We start from the raw sequence: 23,973 nt of genomic DNA, 5'->3' as shown, positions 1-23,973 counted from the left end.
ACTGTGCACCAGACCCTTTTCTAGGCACTTGGAACACAACAATGAACACTCCAGACCAAGCCCCACCCTCATGGCACACATGTTCTGGAGGAGTGAAACAGGCTACCACTCTCCAACACGGAAATATCCATTATGCCAATAGGTGACTTATTTTATAAAGAACAAACAAGGCAAGAAAGGTGCTAGGGTGTGATGATGTGGGGTTGGAAGCTCTATTTTATGCAGGTGGTGAAGAAGGCCTCTGCCCTAACATGACCTTGAACAGAGACCTAAGAGAGAGAGCCCCAAGGACACCTGGCACGGGGCACCAGCAGAGGGAGCTTTCAGGCCCGGAAGCCAGGAGGCTGCCTCGGTGTATTACAGGCATATCAAGAAGTAGTGAAGACAGGGTAAGAAAAAGGGAGTGTGTGCGGAGGGGAGACCAGGGAGACACTGGTGGCCGGACAAAGGAAGACCTTTTAGGCCACAGTAGGCATGTTAGGACCTGAGGTGAGCCGGGAAGTGACTAAATCAGGAACAACAAAGCCTGTACAGAAATGCTTTCACTGAGCGTGGAGAACAGACGATAGGGAATAAGAAGGAAAAAAGCAGGCCAGTTAGGTAGAAAGCTGTGGAACACTCCAGACAAAGGTAACAGCAGCTTGGGAGAGGGCAGAAGAGGCAGGACTGGATAAAACTCCAAATTCAGAAAATCTAGCAGGACATGCTGAGGATTGAGGAAGAGTACGGGAAAAGGACAACAGGGAAGATGGACTGCAGCTTTCACATGAGCCACTGGAAGAATGCAGTTGCCATTTACCAGACGGCAAGAGTCCAGGAGGAGCAGGTAGGTCTAGGGTTGGAGTCAGGGGATAGTCGGGAAAGCAGGCTAGAAAATTCAAGAGATCTATGTTGTACATTTTCAGTTTGAGATGCCTATGAGACACAGAGTGGAGATAAAACACAAATACGAGGCCCCTCTCCCAGTTAGCAAGAGAATGTTTAGCAATTTTAATCTTCAACTCTGGTCCCACATTCACAAACCAAATCTCACAGCCTAATGTTAGGCAGCATCAATGGTTTCCTCTCATTAAAACCATATTTGGCAGAGGTGTCCTTCCTCCCCTGCTTCCATAGCCTAGGGCCCCTGGGACAGAAATTTTCAACATCAAAAAGTATCATCTTAGTTTTGAAATGTGGATGACTCCATCTGCTCCTGTAGATACCCCAAGGACAAAAAGCTAATGCCTCATTGCATTTACATGACAAGGGTGCATCTCCAAAGAGATTCTTTTTAAAAAGAAATAATGAAAAAGATGAGTGTTACTTCATCTCTCACGGTGACAAAGACTACATTTGGGGCAGATTTCAAATATCAATTTTTGGTTTTCCTATTTCCAGCCATTAAGGATTCAGCACATTGAAGGCCAGTGCATTTGCTTCCTTTTGCTATAACACATTTGTATAAATCTAGTGGCTTAACAAACAAGAGACATTGATTCTTTGATGATTCTGGAGGCTAGATGTCCAACAATAACTCTCACCACACTGAAACCAGGGTGTCAGGAAGGCTGTGATTCCTACAGAGGCTCTCGAGAGACGACTGCTCCTTGGCACTCTCGGCTTCTGCTGGCTGCGGTCATTCTTTGGCTCGTGGCCACATCACTGCAACCCTGAGGGTCAGCATCTTCACATCCCTCTGCTCCCGTCTTCACACTGCCTTCTCCTCTGTGTGTGTTCCAATCACATCTCCCTCTGCCGCCCTTTCGTAAAGATTTATGTGATTGCATTTAGGGCCCAGGACAATTTCCCTATCTCAAATCTCTAAACTAATCCCATCTGTAAAGACTCTACCATGCAAAGTATAGTTTTGGGTTCCAGGGATTAGAATCTGATCTCTCTGTTTTGCCATGATTCAGCCCTACTACAACTAGTAATGAAAAAAATGAATCGTTTTGTTTAATAATTATAACATAACAAAAAAAGAAACTTTACTTATCGATTACCCAACAAATAGTCCCTGAGCTCTATTAAATTACAGGCACTGGGGTCAGAAGGCACAAGCGTACAGGCCTCCTGACCTCAGGAAAACTGACATAATCGACCAATCAGACAGACAAATGCCACATTTTAACTGTGGCAAGAACCAGGAAGAAGGGCAAGGCTCTAGCTCCTGGCGGAGGTAGGAGTGGCAGTGGTTAGCAGGTCTGGGAAAGTTCTCTATGGAAATGGCATTTGAGTCAAAGTCAGAAGGATAAATAGGACTGACTGGGTGAAAAGCAAAAGAGAATTCCAGGAAGAGTGAAGTGAATGTTCAAAGGGCCTGTGACCAGAAATAACAAGAAAAAATACACTAGACTGAAAATAGTGAGCCAGGGCATAGTATGAACCAGTAGCAGAGGTCCCCTGGAGCCCGGCCTCCAGGATTGTCAATTCCTTCATAAGGAATTGGCTGTCTTGGCTAAAGAGAAGTCCTGAGGCACCACCAGATTTGGATTTGAAAAGATCACTCAGGCCGAAGTACAGAAATGAGGGGTGAGGGGAGCAAAGTGGGTGCGGCAGAGTCGCTATTTCATTCTAAGAGTCGGGAGCTGAAACGCCACACTACTCAATTTCAAAAGGCTTTTCTACTTTCCTGGCCTTCTGGGACAGCAAAGCCTGGCTCCCAAGCTTGCAGGCATCACTCTCAGCCCAGGGACTCGCCGGCGGCTGTGAGAGCTGCTGCCCTTCCACATCCCACCTGCACCCCACCCCGTTTGCACGTCCCCATTGTAGGGACCCCTCTCATCCATCTTTGTATCCATTCCAACCTCAATTTCAGGACTTGACACATGATGGTTTATGTGTGAAAGGGAAAATAATCAAAATTTCTCATCTTTCTTTCTCAGAGGAGGAAGAAATGGCTTGGCCAGCCTAGCCCTCGGAATGAGGAACAGTGTTAGCACACAGGTCCCCTCGGTGAAATCCAGGTTTTAGGATGATAAGAACACCATAAAACATGTCCAAACAAAACTGTGAGAACACAGGAGATGGTGGCAAGAGAGCTGAGGAACAGCACCAGGTCAGAAGGCCGGAAAGCCAGGAGCAATAGAGCTCTGTGGAGGCGGCTGAGGCTGGAGAAACAGGATACGACCCAGACAGGTGTCTGGGAACAGGGACCCACATCAGCGGCAGGACATGTGTGCATTCCCTGTCTAGAGGATTGCGTCCATAGAAAGAAGACAGAAAAAGACAAATGGATGTAAGCACCTGGAAGCCTTTAGGGCTGGTAGGTGATCACAACAATGAGGGGTGCCCTTCTGCTTCCCTGCACCTACTTGGCACCTTTGTCCAGATCAAATTAGGGGACACAAAAACACTTCTATAAAAGGTATCTGATTGGGAATATCTAATCTGGAATAACTAAAATAAGGAGATCATTTTTCCAGGTAATTATCAAAATTCAGACTATAACCCAAAACTCTTAAATCCTGAAATTTACTTCTTTCCACTAAGCTATTAAATCCCCAACGGAGCCAACACCGGGTTCATTGTGCAGACTCCCAATTAATCACAGTAGAAAGCACTGCTTGCCAAGTGAAAATCCTCTATTTTGAATTCTTAATCCCCCCACCAGCTGAGTTTACCACAAAGACATGAATATATAATTGAGACATAAAGAAAACATGCCACCAAATTAAACTGCCCTGATTTTGCATCAATAAATTCTTTCTCAAATAACATGAAATGAAGATCTCTCAAAAGCAAAGTGTGGTGCTCCAAAAACTCCAGGAGTGAATTCCTCTGCTGAGCCAAGCTCTAGCGGAAGCCAATTAGATTTCATACCAACGTTAGACATTTATTTACCACGGGCGACATTCAACAGGAATACGTCTCAACATATACTCCAAGTGGTGACACCTCAAAGTCTAAATTAGCCTGGAGACATCAGAAACAGGGAGTCTTCTCATTTGTATGTGGACTCTCAGGTAGGAGGCTGCTGAGGACCTGAGGGCTGGGGACTGCTTCCTGAAGCTGTCATGCATCCTCGGCAGCATCCTCACCCTCTCTGCCATGATCATCACCATGACAGCACAAAATCCAGTACCACACCCTCTATTTGCTAGGACACAAAGAAACGCACCTTAACTATACTATGGAAGAAGAATCATTATTACAAATTCAAATGTAAGACATACATTGTAGTGCTTTTGAAAATTGACTTGTTGGTAGAAAAGTCTTTTGCAATCTTTCCCCTTTGTGTCTTAACAATGCAAGGGGCATAGAACCAGTTGGGATTGGATATGTTCTTTCCTTCCAATATATCTCTTTTCTACCTAAGATTTATTGACCTAGGTGTTTGTCATGTTCCTTTCCACTGACAATCTTTTGAGTATTTGTCCATTGTCAAAACAATGTAACATGCACTTCCTTGAGAAAGAGAAGTAGCATTCTAGCAGGACAACAAGAAAAAACAAGCCTATTGGAAACCTATCTGGTTTCACCTGAAACTGAGATGCAGCCTACCTTTCTAGCCATATAGTGAGTGATTTCATCCCAGGAACTCTGCCCTGTGACCACATTAGCGTCCTCACTTTTCCTCCAACACACCACACACATTCAGCCTTCCAAGATTTGGACACATGATTGCTCCTGTTTGGGATGCCCCTAAAAAAAAATTCCACTGTCCATTCAAGACCCTCATGAAATATAACTTTGTAGTTTTGTCTAATCTTGCAGGTAAATTCAATTACTCTATTTCAGTGTAGTCATAGCATTTATATGCTCAAACATCCAAATCCCTGTTACCTTATAAGACAGATATTTGTTAGTATAGTGGTCTCCTCTGCCGGACAGGGCAGGAGCTCTGTATGAATCTTTGTGTCCCCAGGACCTGGCTTCAAAACGCTGTTAAATGGAATTCAACAGGGTCAGTAGAGTGTCTTCGATCTGACAACAGATGGATGGAAACCTTCCTCATTAACTACTCCCCATGCCCTAAGAAGCTATGCACTTTAACTTTATTAAGAAGAGAGAAATGACCAGAATCTTTGGGTCTTTTGAGTGTCTAAGAATCTTCTCCTAACAGTCATGGCATCCAAGTCAGCTGCTCTTGATATTGCTGTATATACATTCTGTATGGGGGACCTTCTGAAATTAGGAATACAGTAATGAGGAAAATTTTAGATATATTATAGGATTAGCCAGATCTGTAGTGGTGGGTCATGAGACCATAAAGAGACCTCATCCAACCCTTAATTAAGAAGATTTTCTTCAAGTGCAGCTTGAATAAATCAGCACTCTGATATGGGAATGGGAGTCTAAGGGGATATATCTTGAAAAAGCTGATTATTCAGGATCTAGTGTTTGTCCTTTCCCCAAAATAAATGACATTTCTCACTTGGAAGCTGCAGAAAGAATCAAGATCCAGAAGGAATCAGAGCCATGTTTCTCAATCCTACGGTGTTAGAATCTGAGGCCGCTCAGATGCAGCCCAGACTCCCTGGGGAAAAGCACCTAAGGGGTAAGAACTCAGGGGCTGCTTACAGACTTCCCCATGGGAGCCCAAACTGCTTACCTGGAGAGATGTTGCCTGACTTCTGTAAGTGCTTGCTGTAAAGCAATAGGGTCATCTAAACTTTCTGCTCCATTCTCTATGAACGGGTGTGAAAGGCTAGAACAGGGGACCCTATTTTTACTACTCTTCCGCAAAAGATGCCAGGTTTTCCAAACTCTGTAGGGAACATGAGGACCCCTTCCTAGCCATACCAAAAGGAAAAGAAAATGCCATTATTAAACGAATATGACTTTAACTCTGGCATTTTGCTGAGATTACTTTAGACTTTACATTTTGCCCTACTTGGCTTAGCAGACAGATAATGCTTCAGATGGGTTTACTGAAATGTGCTCTAGCCTTTCTGTCAATTTTTGTCCCTCTGTTGTCAGTAACTGCTTCAGGAAATTTTAAAACTCACCAGGTAGAACAGAGTTGCCTCATCTGCATGCTGTCTAGATAGGATACATCAATTTCAGGTAAAATGTCCTACTTCCTTGTCATTCTCCAGGGTGCTTTGAGGAGAGCTCCAATTTTGTAGTGGAATTTAATTTCCTGACTTTTTCAAAGTTCTATCAAATTTAGATACACAGTCTTATGACCAGACCAAATATACATTTTCATCTATTTCTTGAATGGGACTGGAAAAAGAGAGGTCATTTGAAAGCAGTTTGGGATGATAAGTATGCCCCACGATCCGTCACACAGGGCTACTGACATCTGGAGAACACAGATGTTCTCAGAAGGTGACTTCAGTCTATTTAGAATTGGATCATGATGTTTTCCTCTACCATGGCCTCAGCTTGAATGGCAAGTGTTGGTGCAAAGATCTGCAGAGCTCTCCGGGAGCCTTGTCCTACCAGAAGGGCATGGTGCCTTCTGGGTGACATGTCTGGAGACACAGAAAGCTTTGCTTTCAAAGGAAGGATTAGGTCACATTATTTCCTTTGATATTTAGTGTTTCAAATTTCCTTCAGTTCAGATTCAGAGTGCGGAGGGGTCTCTGGGGTGTATGTATCTAGAAATTAAAAGTTATTATTCCTGTTCTCTGAATCATCATAACGAGCTTTGCTTGACAAGGTCAACTAATTATTCAGGATTGGAAAGAAACAAGGTTGTATGTATCAGGTGGGTAAGAGAGAGAGTCAGAAACAGGGAGACAATCAAAGGTAAATGAGGGGCTGATGTGGCCATACATCCATTATTTGCAAGTCGCTGCCTGGGCTGGATATCTCCCTAGTCTAGTCCCCTCCTTTCTGGAATTACATTAACACACGAAGTGAACAGAATGTCCTGGCTTCTTTCCCTCATTCCTGCCCTATTCCATAGACATTTGTGTTTCCCTTCTTTACCTGAGCTTTGGAGCTGTTCAACTCCAAAGGCAGGTAATTAACTATCAAACAATAGCAGGGATTTTCAGATTAATTCTGCCCAGCAAGAAATAGGAAAACTCATTTTACCAAACAAAAGGGAGGGGCTGATTAGATACTCCAGTGACAAAAGAGAAGCCTAGGTAGGGCCTGGAAAACCAATAAAGAGGCTAAAAGCTTTAAAAAATTTTTTATTACACTAATATCCCTGTTTTTATAAGCACTGTATTCTACTGTTCTCTGTCATGCAAATGTGTCTCTGAGTGAGAGTGAAGTCCCGCAGGTGCACCGTCAAAACTGAGAAGTCCGTTTTCCATGCTTGGATAGGGAGGACCTTTCTTAACACTCTGCGCACAACCATGGCACACTTTTGCTCTACCACCATCCACAGATGGGGCCTTTGAGACGTCTTCTCAAGCTGTCCTTAATTAGGCAAACAATTCATTCCCACTGAGTGTTTTATCCACTCTGTGTTTTCCAAGATGTAGCCTTGTCCAAGGGAACAATGGAGACAGCAGTATGGCTTTTTCAGATGTACAGGGTGCTTGGTTTGGTAGCAGGAGTACGAGGGTGAGAGGAATAAAATATTCAGCTAGACTCCAGAGAGAATCACTTATTAATTACATTTATTAAGCAGAAAACCCTAAGATCAAAGAGATGGAAATCATTAGACCTAAATGTTAATAAATTTTAGATGAATCTCCCCAACTCTGGACAAAAAGATTATGTTCTGGACATGCAAATCCACTGGTGGTATTTCTTACATTTCACATTTGAAGGGAGTATTCAAGGCATCTCAAAGTCAAGAAGTCCAGGTATCTGAACTCATTCCCCTCTGCTGATGAATCAGTTTTGCCATGTGATCTTTAGACATGTTAGTATTCATCTCCCGAGCTCACAGGTAGAAATCTCAGGGTCCTGGTGGAGTCATCACCCCCATGCTCACACTTAACCAACCCTTGAACTCCGCCTATTCTCCTACAGGTACATCCTTGGACTCCAGACTCTTCTCTGTCTAAGCTAACCTAGGAACTCCATTACTCCACCTTTTTAAACAATTGAAGCTAACCTGGGAACTCCATTACTCCATCTTTTTCAACAATTCTCTCTTGTTTTTAAAGGGGCATCATCTTTTTAAAAATTTCCATCCTCTTTCAAAAATTTCACTCTCCTTTCTACAATATACCTAGCCCGTCAAGCCATGGAAAGCCATTCTAGTTTTAACACCTGCTGATCCATAATGGTAACCCTTTATAGCACCACCCAATAGAGCTTTTTACAATGGAAGTTCACATAAATGTTCTCTCTCTGCACTGTTCAACACAGGAGTGCGGTAGTTTGGGGGTCTGTTCCTGTAGATCTCATGTTGAAAGTTGATTCCAAAATTGGAGGTGGGGGCCTAATGGGAGATGTCTGGCCATGGGGATGGAGTATAAATAGATAAATGCAGGTTAGTGGGGCAAGTGAGTTATTGCTTTATAAGCTTCCTCGAAAGCTGGTGGTAAAAAGGAGCCTGGCACCGTCCCTGCTCTCTCTGGCTTTTTCTCTCACCATGCTATTTCTGCACATACTGGGTCCCCTTCACCGCATGCCACGAATAGAAGCAGTCTGAGGCCCTCTCCAGATGCAAATGCTGGTGCCAAGCTTTTTGTACAGGCTGCACAATCATGAGCCAAATAAACCTCTTTTGTGTGTGTGTGTGTGTGTGTGTGTGTGTGTGAATTACCAGCCTCAGGCATTCCTTTATAGTAAAGCAAAATGAACTAACACAAGGGAACAGCAGTCCTGCTTGACTATGTAAGCACTTCAGTGTGGCTAGTGTGACTGAAGAAGTAAATTTTAAATGTTATTTGGTTGTAGCGAATTTAAATTTAATTTTAAATAGCCACCCTGGCAAGTAGCTACTTAGGTCAGTTCTCTTGCCTCCCCCTTTTCTGCTGCCTTCCCCTCCATCTCCCTCCCACACTGATTCCCGGGTCACCCTCCTCCCCAAGGATGGGCTTTGCTCCTAGCTGGCCCCAGAGACTTGCCCCATGTGGCCGCCTTGGCATGACTGTCTGCAAGAACTAACCATATTGGATCAGGACCACAGGGGAAGAAAATCCAGTACAGAGAACTAGGGGGTAGATGGGATATTTGACAGTAAGAGGAAAGACATACCCCAGACCTGAAGCAGCTTGCGCAATGCTGTGAGATGCCATTACCTTCCTTCTGTGTGGGTTTATTTAGATATGAAGCTGACTTCATATACATAAATACACATACTCACAGGCAGAATATCAATTTAGTTCCTTTTTGTTGTTGCTGTTTTTATTTCTTTTTTTAAATGATCATAATACCATTTTGAAAACCTAATATGCCCAACTTTTATTCCAGAAGCATTGCGCTCAGGGCTGAATAGCAACTTCAAATCCAGATAGTCAGCTTCTGCCGGGGGAATTAGGGTTTATGTTCAGTATAATAAACGATCCAAAGATAAATATATTTCTTTCCTTTTCATTTTTTTTTTTTTTTTTTTTGTAATCCAGGATGGTGGTGCATCCTCTTTCCAATACAGAAACACAAGAGTCTGGCTCTATTTAGTTTGTCTGATTGCTTTGAAGAGGGGGTCAGTTCGGCTCTGAAAAAACTATGGTCCTCTATTCATTAAAGTGTCGATAATACTCAGTCCAGGCATATCGACGGCGGATTAGCTTGGGCTGAGTCTGTGTACAAGACCAATGCCTTTTTTAACCCAGCTTGTTTCCAGATCAATACACCCATCAGCATTCGAAAATTAGCCCAAGATGAGATTCCAATATTTGAGGTGGTGTGTCATGCGAAGAGGGCACCCAGCCAAGTCACAGATGTAAACACCTAGCCGGGGATTAGACATTTTCCATTAGCCTGGACGTGAGTGAAGATTGATGTAGACTCCATCCTCTCACCCCCTCCCATCATCTCACCCCCACAAACACCCAGCCGTCTCTCTTGGAGCCCATATAAGATCGTCTGGCTCTAATTCTAGCCATTTGCTTGGATAAGCATTTATTAAATGTTCACTTTGTATAAGGCATTCTGGCAGGTGTTCAGGGCAGGGGTGTGGGGGTGTGCATGAGTGGGGGGACTGAACAAAGAAAATGACAAAAATATGATCCTGTTTTCAAGGAGGCATTAGCACTTTTCACAATTCCTTCCATTTTCCAGTTCCATAAGGCCCTGCTTCCTAAAGCAAATGTCTCTAATAGTTCCTAGTTCCCAGTCTCTCATTGTCAATGCTAGGCATTCTTTTCTCAACACTAAGTGTGCAGGGGTTGGGGCAGGACAGGAGAAGGGCTGAGCAATGGCTTCCAAGCACCACCTGGTAGAGTATGCAGATAGTGGCACTGGGGCATTCACCAGCCCTCCCCACAGAGTGGAGATTCTCGAGAATTTCTGGTCTCCCTATCCACAATAAAAAATGTATTTTATATTAAAAAATGTACACAAACTGTAACAAAAATCTCACATGGCAATACCTACTCCACTGTTTGTATTACACCCTGATACCTTCTATGCAATTCTATTTTCTTTAAAAATGCTGTTTGCATGCATCAGTTCAAAAAGTATTCATTTATAGAATCACTTTTTAAAGAGCCATTATAATTTCCTCTGGGTAAGAAAGAGTAAGCAAAATATAATAAAAACTCGGCAGGACCAAACTTGGGCCACAGCGTGAGGTATTCCCATGTCCCCTGGCATACGCTCTGCCCAGAGCCATGTCCAGTATCGCCTGGTTCTCGCGTGTCCTCCTCTCAGTCTTGCTCACCCTGCCTCACTCAACAGTGCTGATCACGACCCAAGTTCCGCCTTCCCCTACTGTCAAACAGCGGGCCTCCCCTTCCTTCTTCCAGCTCACTTCAGTTCTTCTTTCACAAGCCTCCTTCCTTCCTATTCTGTCTCTAACCAATCATCCCATAGCTCTTGAACACACTGACAAGGGGACTGGAGGAAGGAGCCCCTAGGAGAGGAGTGTGTCGCCCTGGAGTTGCACGTCCCTGTGAAGGGGCCTCGGGATCAGCCTGGGAAAGGGCCCCAGCACTGGATCTGGCATGCCACTGCTCAGGGACTACACTGCTGACATCACAAAATAAGATATCTGGCCCACTGTAAAAGAGGCTAAAAAAATATAAAAATTACAAGAGTCCTAAAAAAGAAGAAAAGAAAAGAAAACTCAACAGCTGAAATAGCCCTTGTATGTGCCAGGTCCTCTTCTAAGTGTTTTCTATGTCAGTACATGTACCATTCAATCCTCACATTGACCCCCTTTACAGAAAGAGAACCTGAGACACAGTAATCACTTAAGGTCTCACAGCCAGAAAGTGGCCAAGTGTGATGCCAGCTCTTGCTCACTAACTAGGAATCCTTCAACCAGGTTAAGTGGTGTCTGAATGCCCCAGGACTGGTTCTGCCTGGGAATGGAGGTGAGCTCCATTCCCAGGGTCTGAGAGAGTAGAACCAACACACATATTCTCTCTCTCTCTCTCTCTCTCTCTCTCACACACACATACACACACACACACACACACACACACATACAAGGCCTCATGAGCCAGGAGCCAGGGGAGGAGAAGAAGGCCAGGAGAGTTGGGATGGAATCAAATCAGGGAGAATCAGACACCAGTATTACAGGGGAGAAATGGCATCTAAAACCCCTGGCTGGGAGATGAGAGGAGGTGCAAGGGAGCCGGAAACAAGCAGGTATTTGTGAAGGACACAGCTGAAGGCAGTGCCTAGTGCATCCTGGTTGGCTCTGCTTCCTTTCAAGGCTGAAGGGGGGCATAGCATACTTGTACTTTCAAAAGCGCATTAAAAGTCTGGTTTTAAACACAACACAATCTTGGAATTGCATGAAATTTAAAAAAAAAACCCCACTAAAACTTAGGGGAGAAAAAAGTCAAGAAAAGCAATAATTAAAAGATAATTTCCTGAGAAAATATATTATTGGAACAAAAATTAAAAAAAAAACCATTCCTAGTTCAACTCAATGAAAATGACTGGAAAATTTTAGCTTCTAACTGCAAAATGACAACCGGAAATGTGCCCTGGACCCTAGATGCACAGAACAAGGAGAACTCATCTCTGCTGGGGATCAGAGAAAAAACTCTTACCTGAAGGCCCTCCAGGCTGGCCAGCCAGATCTCCCCGCCAAGCCCCGCCGACCTACCTTGCACAATGAGGTGGACCCTAGAGGTCTTTGGGTGGTTGTCTGTCTGCACCGAGCAGGTGTACGGGCCCTCGTCATACACATCCACGTTCTGGATCTCGATGCTGTACTGCGTTTGGGTGTTGCTCAGGAGGACCACGCGCGGATCCAGGCACCACTTGTCATTCCCAGCATAGAGGATGGTGCTGCGGTTCAGCCAGGCCACCCGGGTGACCCGGTTGTCAATAGTGCACCTGAAGGGAAGACCAGACAGGTACGTCAAGGGACTGAGAGATGACAGCAGCCATCACAGGTGGGTCCTCGTGGCAAGGCTAGAATATCTTGTCTTTCTCCCTTCCCCCAACACATACATTTCCTTTGATTTGTCAGGGGTGGACTTTTCTGGAACACAGCAAAGGCCTTATGGGGTTATAGCCTCAGAATGCTGCTCAGTGCTTCTCAAACCACTTGAGCACAGAACCACTTCAAATACGATCTCAGTTATAGCCTAGAGGTATCTTGCATGCCCAGGATGGCTGAATACTTCGAATACTACCAGTTCTCCCTTTGCTCAAGGATTTGGGTGATGATAATCCTTCACATTTACGTCTAGGTGTTTAGGGTGCACTACAGCATTCAATACTTATGATAACCCTATGAAGAATATTTTATTGGAAAAAGCCTAGAAGAGCAGAGAAACTAAACTAAACTAGTTGTCCAAGTCACACAATAAATGTGTGTTAGACCAGAGACCCAGCTTTTAACGACTAAACATCATTCCTCTCATCTCAGAATAGCAAATTCCCACAGAAGGCTTCTGCAGTCAAAACTAAATACAGACCACCACTATCGCTATTCATCTTCATTATACCCAGGGGCAGAAATGTTCGGTTACTGCTAGACTAAAGCCACTTTCCAAAATCTCAAAACTGTCTGCACATATAAAAATAGATTTTCTTTCTTTTATTTTTGCATCTGGAGTCCTCGAATTGTGGAAGCTCCCTTCTCTTTTCTACACTTTTAAATTTCCCAGCAACTCTCGCCAAGTCCTCATCATGTCTTTCTGTCTGTATTCATTTCCCTCTCTTACTACAGCAAGTCTGTTCCATGGCCTTAGGCTAAATTTACAAACACAGTGTCCTGATCCTGACTATAATGCTGGAAATAACAATGCAGCATAGGGTGTATAATGATGCCTCAAATGTATACCTTATTTTGCAGTGTACAAAGCACTTTTACAGCTCAATGTCTCCTTTGATTTTTTGCAACAAATTTCTGAGGTTGACACTGTTACCCATTCTCTGCTTTAAAGATCATGACTCTAGGGTTCTGAATAGCTTGATGACTTGTCCAAGGAACGAGGCTAAAAGTATAGAAGTCAGACCTCTCAGCCAAGTCCTCTAATTCTTGGTCCTGTGTGAGACTCATAAGGTGCAAAGGTGAATTTTTCATTGGGGATAGGTGATGGCTTCTATTGGATTCTCAAAATGGTTTGTGACCATAAAAACTCTAACAACTGCTATTGTACACACCTGCTTCTTCAGGAGACCCCTGTCCCCATGAGAAATCCTGTACTGTGCATCCTTTCTGCTTTGCTTATGTAAATGTCTCAACATTATGGAAGGATCACTTAGGTGTAGATGGATAGTTTGCTGAGAGCTCTTGTGGGAAATACTGCCCAAAAAGAAACACCTTGGCATAGGTGCTCGACAAGGTTTTTGCAGCTTATTGCATTTTCTGGCAATGCAAATGAGATGCGGGCTCTCGCTGGCACCATTCTGATACAGCTTGGAAATGAGTGAAGGCCTACCTTGGAGAAGGTCAGGGACTATCTCTCAAAGTGCACATGGACTACTTATATTAGAATCACAGGAGAGGTTTATTAGAGATTCTTAGTCTCACCCTCATTCTACTAATTCAGAAAATCTGGGAATTTATAACAACATCTCAGTTGGGTCATACACACACTAATGTTTCAAAACCACTAATACGGAGCAGTGTGTCTAGGACAACTTATACCATTTGTGGGGCCCAGTGCAAAATAACACAGGGTATTTTGTTCAAGCATGAATAAGGATTTCAAGGTGGTGATAACAGATTTCTATGGAAATAAACAAAGTTGTGAAGCCAGCTCCGCATGTTTCTCAAGCTTTACTGTGCACATGAGGCCCCCTGGGGATTTTGCTGAAGTGCAGATGCTGATCCAGCAGGTCTGAGGTAGGGTCTGGGAATCTGCACTTTTAGTAAGCTCCCAGGTGACGCCAGTGCTGATGGCCCCTGGTCATTCCTTAAGTCACATCTAGAAGTTCATATCTAGACATGAGCTTTATGCACATTAGGGTTTGAGAAGCACTGAGCTAGCACCACACGACACAAAAGTGTGGCTAGCAAACCAGCAATATCGGCATCATTTGGATGGGAGCTCGTCCGAAATGCAGAATCTCAGGCCTCCTCTCAGAGATAACAAATTTGAATCTGCATTTTAATAAGATGTCCAGGTAACTTGAATGCACATGAAGTTTGAACTGGTCAAGAGTATGCTCCAAGCCTTTCTTGTGGCTTTGATGAGAATATCCAGAATGGACTCTGAGGGTGAACAAGAAGGAGAAAAGTGCAGTCAATGGAGGGTGCACCTGATGTTGTACCTTCCTTCCCTTACGCTCCTTGCAGACCCCATGACTATCATCTGGTACTGCCTTGTCTGAAACATGAATTTGGAACGGCATAGGTTTGAAATCTCTCAAGAACAAAAACACACTTTGCAGCTTGCTTTGCTAGTAATGTATCTAGGATAGCTTATATTAATAACCTGAAGGGTGACCACTGCTCTGACCTTCACTTGGGTCCAAGCACGAAACTGGATGAATTCACATTCACGGTCAATGTTAATTGACTACATGAGCCCATTATACGCACTATTTTATCATCTCACAAACTTGGTTGGGTTCACTTATTGCCAGTTTACAGACAAAATTAGCTGAGGCTAAGAAACATTAGCCATATTGACTGAAACCATGCTGATATTAAACTGCAGAACCAGGATTCATGCCAGTTTTTGTTTTGTTTTGTTTTCCAAATTTAGTGTTCTTATAGGGCCTCCCAAAAGAACACCCGAATCAGTTCTTCTCAAATTCACCGTGCATCAGTATCGCCTGAAAGATCTGATTAAAAAGAGATTCCTGGGACCTTACTCCATGGGTTTCTGATTCAGTAGGCCCAGGCAGGGCCTGGGAGGCTGCATTTCTGACAAAATTCCAAGTGCTGCTGACGCTGGTCCGAAGAGCTCGCTGAGAACCTGTAACTTAGATGTGTGTGTCCTGGCAAAATGTGAGTTGCAGAGTGAACAGGCACTAGGAAAGCACCCTGGTATGAAACAGTTTTCCAACACTGTACAGGATAGAACTTTCCCGTATGTTCTGGGGAACCAGAAGCAAAGTCCTTTTTTTTCCTCCCCAGGAGCTGAAATCTGACAAGTACCAGGTGAGTGGAAACAGTGCAGGAAACGCTGACTGACAAACACTAAACCGCTTGAATAATTATTTTCGATGCCCACAACGGGGATCTCACAACCTCCCAATGAATACAAGAGGACTGTCCTGGGCTTCCTTGTGAGCATCTAATTATTGAAAATGGACAGAAATGGAAGGCGTCCCCCAACACTGCACCGCACTACAGGGGCGGAGAGGTTCCTCTGCAGATGCACCGCCGCTCAGAACGCAGCCAATTTCCAGCATGGTTTTGCGGCCACTGTGATAGACTACTCTGAGAAGTTGGCACAGTTCCAGCTGCGGTTCTGAGCACATCCAAGGTCATGTTTAGATGTCCAAACTGTCACTGCTGGGTATCAGTCTTGCTGAATCCCCACGGAACGAATGCCGGCTTCTGCAGAGATGGATCACAAAGGTACCTCGGCGGCCAACTCTGTCGCCATCTCACACCTGCCCCCATCTATCTGTCTCATTTATCCAGTCTCCTCAACAATGCAGAGGACACATTGCTCCTAGGTTAAAAAAAGAAAAGTGAAAATGAGCCTAATTGCTCTCTCAGCCACAGAGAAGGCGCTGGAGGTGGGAAATTCAGACAAGTTCTCTCTCTTCAGAGACAGCCCTCGACATAGTCCTTCTACAAAACTGCTCCTGAAACATGCTACAATATCTCACCTCTCTCAGGATGGTGGTTAACTTTGGTGATTAAGTCAGAGTGAGTAAGGTTTCAAACTCCACTGTCCCTGACTCATCCAGGTGAGCTGAGCTGGAGATGGCCGCTCATCAGATATTGAGGAATAGTCACAAGTCAATGCAATGTAGGCCAACAAGAGGTGGGAGATGGGTGATCAAAAGGGTGGGATGTTCTCAGACCAGACCTGCAAAGCCTCTCCCCTTTTGTCCACAGCCTCCAGATATACCGCCCTCCCCCTGCTGGCATCCTCTCTGCCCATCCTGTCACGTATACGAAGAATAGAGGAACAAGCTTTGTGCCCCTGGGGATTCTGGACTGGGCCCTGCAACTCCAGCTCCCTTCTGTCCTCCAGCTTCAATGTTGCCCTCCAGTTGCCCCACCCTGCAGCCGTCTGGCAGTGGTCATTAGCCTTCTGTGTCTCTGTGAATGGTTTTCCCATCAGCGCCCCTCCTGCGGCCCTCCCCTCCTGGGTGTGGCCCCCGTGGACAGCCCATGGCCTCGCATACTCAGCATCCTGGAAGAATCCAGACAAAGAGAAATAAAGGCTGGAAAGGGCATTTGTTTTCCATTTCAGTGCTAAGCCTCAGTCCCCTTCTTAGTCTGTGTGTGTCTGTCCACACCATGTTCCTTTTTGGATAAGTGTCTTTTTCTAGAGGATAGGCCTGTACTATTTGAGCAGGGATTACTGAGAGTGCCTCACCTGTGTCAATATTCAGGATGTATTTGGCCAAAAGAGGATCCAGCCACATGCGCACATGCTCACCCGTGCATGGAACTCAGAGTATGGAGAAAGAACACTGCCATACCTGTAATTTTCTGCAGCTGCACCTATTGTTCCAATGCTCTAAAAATGCAACTCTCTGTGTCCTGAATGTCTTTCTGAGGAATAGTTGTTTTATTACATATGCTGCATTTCTACATAGAGGAAAAGCAAAAATAAATGATTAAGCAAGCCCAAGATGTGCACTGCAGAAATAGAACCATAAAAGTATGGACTCAGGTCCTGAAGCTACTTTTGGATTTAGGATGAGAGAAGAGACAGAGAGAGATGGGGGTGGGGAAGACAGAGAGAGAGAGAGAGAGAGAGACAGAGAGAGACAGAGAGAGACAGAGAGAGAGAGAGAGAGAACCTGGAAATTGTAAGAAAAAAAAAGCGAGAGTGTCTGCTTGGAAACTTCTAAAGATGAGCAAAGAGAGTGTTGAAATAAGGAGAAAGATTATTGAAGAAAGAGAGAAAAATCCAGGCTTGGCCTTTCTTAAACACACCTGCCTGAAGATCTGAGGGCAATAATGGATCCAGACAGTGTGCGGTCCAACCGTTCCTTCTATCAAATGGCCCTTTAACTGCGTCTGAAAGGCAGCACATCTCAAGCAATGCTTGAAAACACAGCAAAATAAGTGCTTCCGCCCTTCGCAGCACCTGGTCACAATTGCCTCTTATCTCACAGAAACGCTCCAGCTGCCCCTAAGTTTGGTTCCTCTGAGCATTCTGCGTGTGCCCCGCCCCTCCCCTCAAGCATAACAGGGGAACATCACGACGCAAATGGCTCAGCAATACCCACACATGCTGCCATGGGGTTGGCGTGTGCATCTTCCACATCTGCTCTTGCGAGAAAGTGTTCTCTGGGGGAAACCAAGAAATTAACAAAACAGGATACTTCACCATGAATGCACTGAACATTCGGATATCAGCACCTTACTCCTTTATTGTAAGAGAAAGCTTCACTAGTGAGGCTGCTAATTTTGACCCTACTGAATTTCTTTTAGACTGTAAACTTGTGTGCAAGTTTACAAAATTGATTTGGGTCATAGGGAGACAAAAATACTAGACTTAGACTCACATTGCACACTGTTCTTACATCTCCCAACGATTACCATTTTTGCATTACACAAGAAAACGGAGGTATGCCATGGAATCTTTCCTAGCTATGAAAATAAGAGGACTAATCATGCCTAGGAAGAAGCAGACAGCACACTTACGACACAGGTGAAAGGATTAGGGGGAGGAAAAATGAAACAAAACCAAAAGCAGTGGCACACACTGCACTATGAGTCCCACACCACTAGTAGGTAGTTGTAGTCAGAGAGAGGCTCAGGGAGAGCGAAGAGAATAGGGTCTGAATTCTGACTGTTACATGGAACGTCCCAGCTCTGTTTCTGACGCCCCTCAGGCCTCAGAGAGCTTATCTCACTCCACTGGGTTTCATCTAAATCACCTGCAGTAGAAATAACCTCTCTTCTTGCACGGGGTTAATGAGAAGATTAAATGGAAACATGCATGTAAATACATTCTTTTGTTTATTGTAAAAATTCATCAGACAAATCTATTGTGCTATTACATGTTCTGCTTTCTCATCTTAGGGATGTAACATTGCTGACTTGATTGATTTTAAGTTCTTGAAAAGCAAGGATCATGTCTTATTTTCACTTGTGTCTCTACAGAACATTGTGCAGAGAACAAAGTAAGCACACAATAAATATCTGTCCACTGATTAATTATTTGATTAAAATCTCCCATCTTTCACAAACTCCCAAGAGATAAAAGACCATGAGGCCTGCATCCAATAAAGGCCCAGGTTATGAGTATAATTACTCTGCATGTCCCCGCCAACCTGCACCCACAAATGCAAATGCACACATCTCCCCCAGTGCCTGGTCATTATGTGTGATAACGTGCAAGGAGGCAGTCCCCCTCCACTTCTGTAATGTCTCAGGGATAAATCAAGAAGCCTTTGCTCTGTGGACCTCCAGAAAGATTCTCCATAAGCACATCTACCATCTGTCCTTCCCGTCCCTGTCAAATACAGTAGCATCCTCTCAAAACAAACTCTGTTGAGTTTAGTGGGCCACGACTTTTCCGAAATGAATGGCACAACACTTTGATTTGTACCCAAGACAAAGGCCCCATACTAATTTAAATGCTGAAACAAGAATGGGCTTGCTCAATAGGTCATGTCTTATTTGTAAGTCATAACTTCCACAAGCCATTTTTTGATTCAATAACTGTTACACACATGTAGTCAAGAACTCTAAATTCTACACTCTAGCAAAAGGTAATCTGGGCAATGTGGGGCATCTTCATCATCTCATGGAACCACAAACAACAGAGCCTTTTGCCCCTAGGTGACCAAAGTTAGGTAACCTGGAAGTTTTTCTTTCCTTTTCTTTCCCTAGCATATTCAAAATAGTCCAAACACACATGAGCGTCTCTGGAATCCTGTCATGGAGACCAACCTTTCATAAAGGAAAGAGCCCAGAAGTGCCAAGAGAAAGTTCAGTGGGAATTCACGCTGAACTCCATCTGCCATTGGAGCTTGGGCTTCAGTCAGTGATCCCTGCAAAGTTCTACCTCACTTTCTGTGATGATTAATTCTCTGTGTCAATTTGACTGAACTATGGGATGCCGGACAGCTGGTAGCACGTTATTTCTGGGTGTGTCTGTGAGGGTGTTTCTAGAAGAGATGATCAGCAGACTTCGTAAAGAAGAAAGCCACCCTCCCCAGTGTGGGTGGGCACCATCTAATCCACTGAGGGTCTGGATAGAAAGAAAGAGGGGAGGAAGGGCATGTCACTCTTCCAGCTTGAGCTGGGACATTCCTCTCCTGTCCTTGGACATTGACTCCCTTGTCTCAGGCCTTTGGACTGGGACTGAAACTTACACTACAGACATGAGCCAATTCTTATAAGTCTCTCGACAGATTAGAATAGATGATAGATAGATAGATAGATAGATAGATAGATAGATAGATAGATAGATAGACAGACAGACAGACAGACAGATCCTCTTGAAAAGGAAAACCCAGGCTAATACACGCTCCCACCCCACACGGTTTCAAACATGACATTCAGTAGGTTCATCAGAACACTTTTCACTGTTTCCTGTATATTCTGTTCACATTGGGAATTCTGTGACTTCCTGCTTTATTTGGAATGCCCTTCCTTATTGTTTGTTAGACAAATTCCTATGCCACACCAAGGTCAAGTTTAAATATTAATTCATATATCGACAAGCTTTTCTCTGCAAAATTTTGCTGTTCCCCATGAGTGTTTTCCAGACATACTTTATCTTGGTGTGTACTGGAAGCATTATGTCCATGCTTTATCTTTTTGTCACATGTGGAGCTCTGGGAAGTCAGGAAGTAGATACAATTTTTTTTCTCTACTCCAAGAACCCTCACACATGACTTTTGGTTGCTTTCAGGGCAATCTGGATCTTGGTGAGTGTTAAGGTGGCTGCCGAGGTTGGAAAGAGCTTGGTTAACAGCAAGGAGGAGTAAGGTACGGCATGTCCAGCACTAGGAGGAGCATGAGCAAAGCACAAAGGAGCTGGGAAAATACTGGCAAGTTTGTGGAAGGATGGAAATGGGGAGCATATGGAATAGAAGGCACGGGTAGAAGAGAAAAGTTAGCAGGGACGAAGCCAGCAAGCTAGCACGCTGCTCTCTGTGTGGCCGCACATCCACCACCCAGTGCAGGCTGACCAGCACGGATCATGTGGACAGGCTCCCTGCCCTCTGGCCTCCTGTTGTTCTGCCACTGGAAAGAAGTGGCAGGAGATGGGGTTGGGGAGGAAGGAGGGTCTATCCACTGGCTGTCTATATCCCTCCATCAAAGATCACCGCCCCTGGCTAGTGACCCTCTCCACACAACCCTCTCTCTGGTGGGAGCCATGACCTCGTCCCCTTATCCCTTCAGGCCTGAAAGTGTTAACAGTGCCTTCCTGTTCATAGTCCCAGGGTCCTGACTGTCCCTTATAGTTTTCCTACACCTTGGCTACACCTTCGTAAATATCCACTGTATTACACTCTGCTCAAATTATGCAATTTGAGGATGCCATGTTTTCCCTGTTGGACCCCTGACTATTACAGGTACGTTGTGCAACACGCCCTCTTGTAAAAGAGTTTGCACTTTATTCTGAAGACAAAGAGCAGACAGGGAACCAAAGCAACGAACTCTGCAAAGTCCAGCTCGAAGAATCATGGATGATTATAAATGGTAGCACACTGGAGCTTGTCTCTTTCTTCTCCGGGGGACAGCCCTCCTTGGCAGGGAAGGAGCTGGGAAGAAGAAACAGGATTCCCTGAAACAAATCCATCTGCAGGCTCTCCTCCATCTCTGCTTCATCTCCAGTCCTGCCCTCACTGGCTAGTGTGTGTCACCCCATACTATGGCACTCACTGGATGAAGAAATGGGGCTCCATTCAGTCCCTGGACAAGTTAGGCCAGCCTGGCAGTTGTCCAAATCAGACACTTTTTTTTTTTGCAACTACACTGATTAAACTGATTGTTACACTGATTGTTGTCCAAACCAGACACTTTTTGAAATTATACTGATTAAACCAGGATGTATTCAGGCAAACTGGGAAGAACCATATAGATTAGCCACATGGAATCACACTAGAAAAGGGGCTGGAAATACCTTGTTCCTCCCATGCCTAAGGCCTGGTGCGAGTACGAAGGATGCACTGGCCTCTGGGGAAGTCAGCGTGTGCTGGCTTCACCTCTGGGGCTAGTTCCACCTCCAATTCTTTGTCAAGACACACTTTAACCATCAAACCCCAGAACCCGACCTAGATCCTGCCTCTAGCACACTCCTATCACCCTAAAGTACCATCTGTACTTAGAACTTGAACATGACTTGAAAGGGGAAAAAAAATCACGGCTTAGGAGACCAAAACCATACCTCAGACCACATGCAGCTGCCATTTCCTTTCCAGTTAGTGTGTGTGAAGTCTGGCACCCATGTGTGTGAACTGGGCAGCATGCAGGCTGCCTGTCCACCTGGTCTTTGCCCCAGGGACTGTGTACGCATATGAGGTACATATGTGGCCATGTGTGGTGGGAGGGAGCAGCTGGAAAGAAGGAATCTGGTTCGCAACCAAAGAAGAGATCCAGAGAGTCTCTGCTACATCCAAACCCCACAGTTCACAGGAAGAAACGTCAAATACAGCTAGAACTCCAGAGGGACAAAGGGGACATCTGGGTTCGAGGTGGGCCTGGTCTGTTCTCTCACTAAGTGATTCTGGCTACACATCCTCTCACCTTTGGTGGTAACACGGTGCCCACATGACTGCCTGGGGCCTAGGTGAGCGCAAGGCACAGTAGGTGAGTGGACTGGCATCCTCCAAGGAGAGAGGCTACTGGCTTCTGAGCTCCGTTTCCACCATCTACGGAGGTGAGACACAGTCGGGACAGGAGAGCGGGACCACGTGCAGATGCACACTCCAGGGGCTGCAGGCTCCTCCTCTGTCCCTGTCCTGCAGAGCCCACAGGAGCCTCTCCTCTCTCTAGCGGCCTGGGAGGAGGCTGACAGGAAGGGGTCCCCAGAGTCCGGAAGGACAACACTCACTAAAACAAGAAAATGTGAGCAATTAAGTGCAGAAAAGGTAACTGGACCTCTCCAGATAGTTAGCCCAGGTGACGTGGCACCTTGGGGAGCAGGATGCATCCCCCAGAAGGATGAAAGCTCCCAGTGGGAGGACACTACCTTTGCTGGGCCTGTTGTCATTCCAGAGCCCTCCCTCCCCTCGATGGGGGCCTCACCATTTGCATAGTCACCTCACTGTCTCTCTCTCCCTGTGGAGGACAAAGCAGGAAGTCAGCCTTCAGCCCAGGCCCCTCAGCCCCTTCCGTCATTTCTGTGTGCTCCTGGGTTCTGGGTGCTTCTGCTTCTGACAGCCCAGCCTGAGACTCTGTTTGCACCCCCATCTCCACAGACAGCCACAAGTGCCTGGGGTTTGCGTCCCCCAGGGCGGCCCCTAGCAGTAGCCTGGGGGGGAGTTACAAAAGGGCTGGTCACCCTGGTGGGTCTCTGCCTAAAAACGAGCCTCCACTTGACTTCTTGCCCTGTCCTGCCTGTTTTCCCCCACACCTTCCACCTTTTCTCCTAGGCCCACTTCCCTAATAAGTCATGACCACACAAATCCTTATCCCAGAGTCTGCCTCTAGAGAATGGGAACAAAGGCAATCTTATGTGTAAATCTCACAAATGCTTTGTGATCAGAAGGAACTCTTCCAGAGAGGGAGTGTGAGATATTTGGGAGGCTGCAAGGAAAGGAAGGTGCTAGAAAGATGGAGGGTGGTCTGCAGTCAGGCACTGGGAGCAGGCAACAGCAGGTGAGCCCTGCCCCTGGGAGAGAGGACACGAGGCAGGGTAGATCCTGCAGCCAGAAGCCGGGAGTGGGGGTCCTTCTGGCCCTGGCCTAAGAGACCCTGGAGGACCAAGAAAATTTCTGTCTCCTGGGACACTGACACAGAGGTGAGGGGACACAATGCAGCCAGGCTTAGGTACTAACAAGGGACATTCTGCGGGGGGTGGGGGAGGATTTGGGGAGTTCAGTGGGTGGCAGGGGCATGTGGACAGCAAACAAATAAAGGATATAATAACATAATAAAAATACAACCACTGTGGAAAACAGTGTGGAGATTCTTTAAAGAACTAAAAGTAGATCTACCATTCGATCCAGCAATCCCACTCCTGGGTATCTACCTGGAGGAAAACAAGTCATTATATAATATGAAAAAGATACTTGCACACACATGTTTATAGCAGCACGATTTGTAATTGCAAAAATATGGAACCAGCCCAAATGCTTGTCAACCAATGAATAAAGAAAATGTGATATACGCATATATACACACCATGGAATACTACTCAGCCATAAAAAGGAACAAAATAATGGCATTCGCAGCAACCTGGATGGAACTGGAGACTATTATTCTAAGTGAAGTAACTCGGGAATGAAAAA

General features: G+C 45.2%; 1 protein-coding gene and 1 pseudogene across 6 annotated transcripts in view; one reads left to right on the top strand and one right to left on the bottom strand.

Annotated features, from left to right (window-relative positions):
• The window catches only part of NTM (neurotrimin), a 1,177,876-nt gene that overhangs the window by 178,384 nt on the left and 975,519 nt on the right, over window positions 1-23,973 (bottom strand). For all 6 annotated transcript variants that reach the window (XM_050755983.1, XM_050755984.1, XM_050755985.1 and 3 more), the window contains one exon: window positions 12,068-12,300. In XM_050755983.1, the coding sequence (XP_050611940.1) occupies window positions 12,068-12,300 (233 nt within the window). The remainder of the gene's footprint in view (window positions 1-12,067; window positions 12,301-23,973) is intronic.
• Window positions 1-23,973, top strand: part of LOC126934984 (60S ribosomal protein L37-like) — an 843,215-nt pseudogene that overhangs the window by 387,249 nt on the left and 431,993 nt on the right.

The sequence above is a fragment of the Macaca thibetana genome, chromosome 14 (genome assembly GCF_024542745.1).
Source record: "Macaca thibetana thibetana isolate TM-01 chromosome 14, ASM2454274v1, whole genome shotgun sequence".
NCBI lineage: Eukaryota > Metazoa > Chordata > Mammalia > Primates > Cercopithecidae > Macaca > Macaca thibetana.
This window is presented reverse-complemented; position numbering and strand designations above follow the sequence as displayed.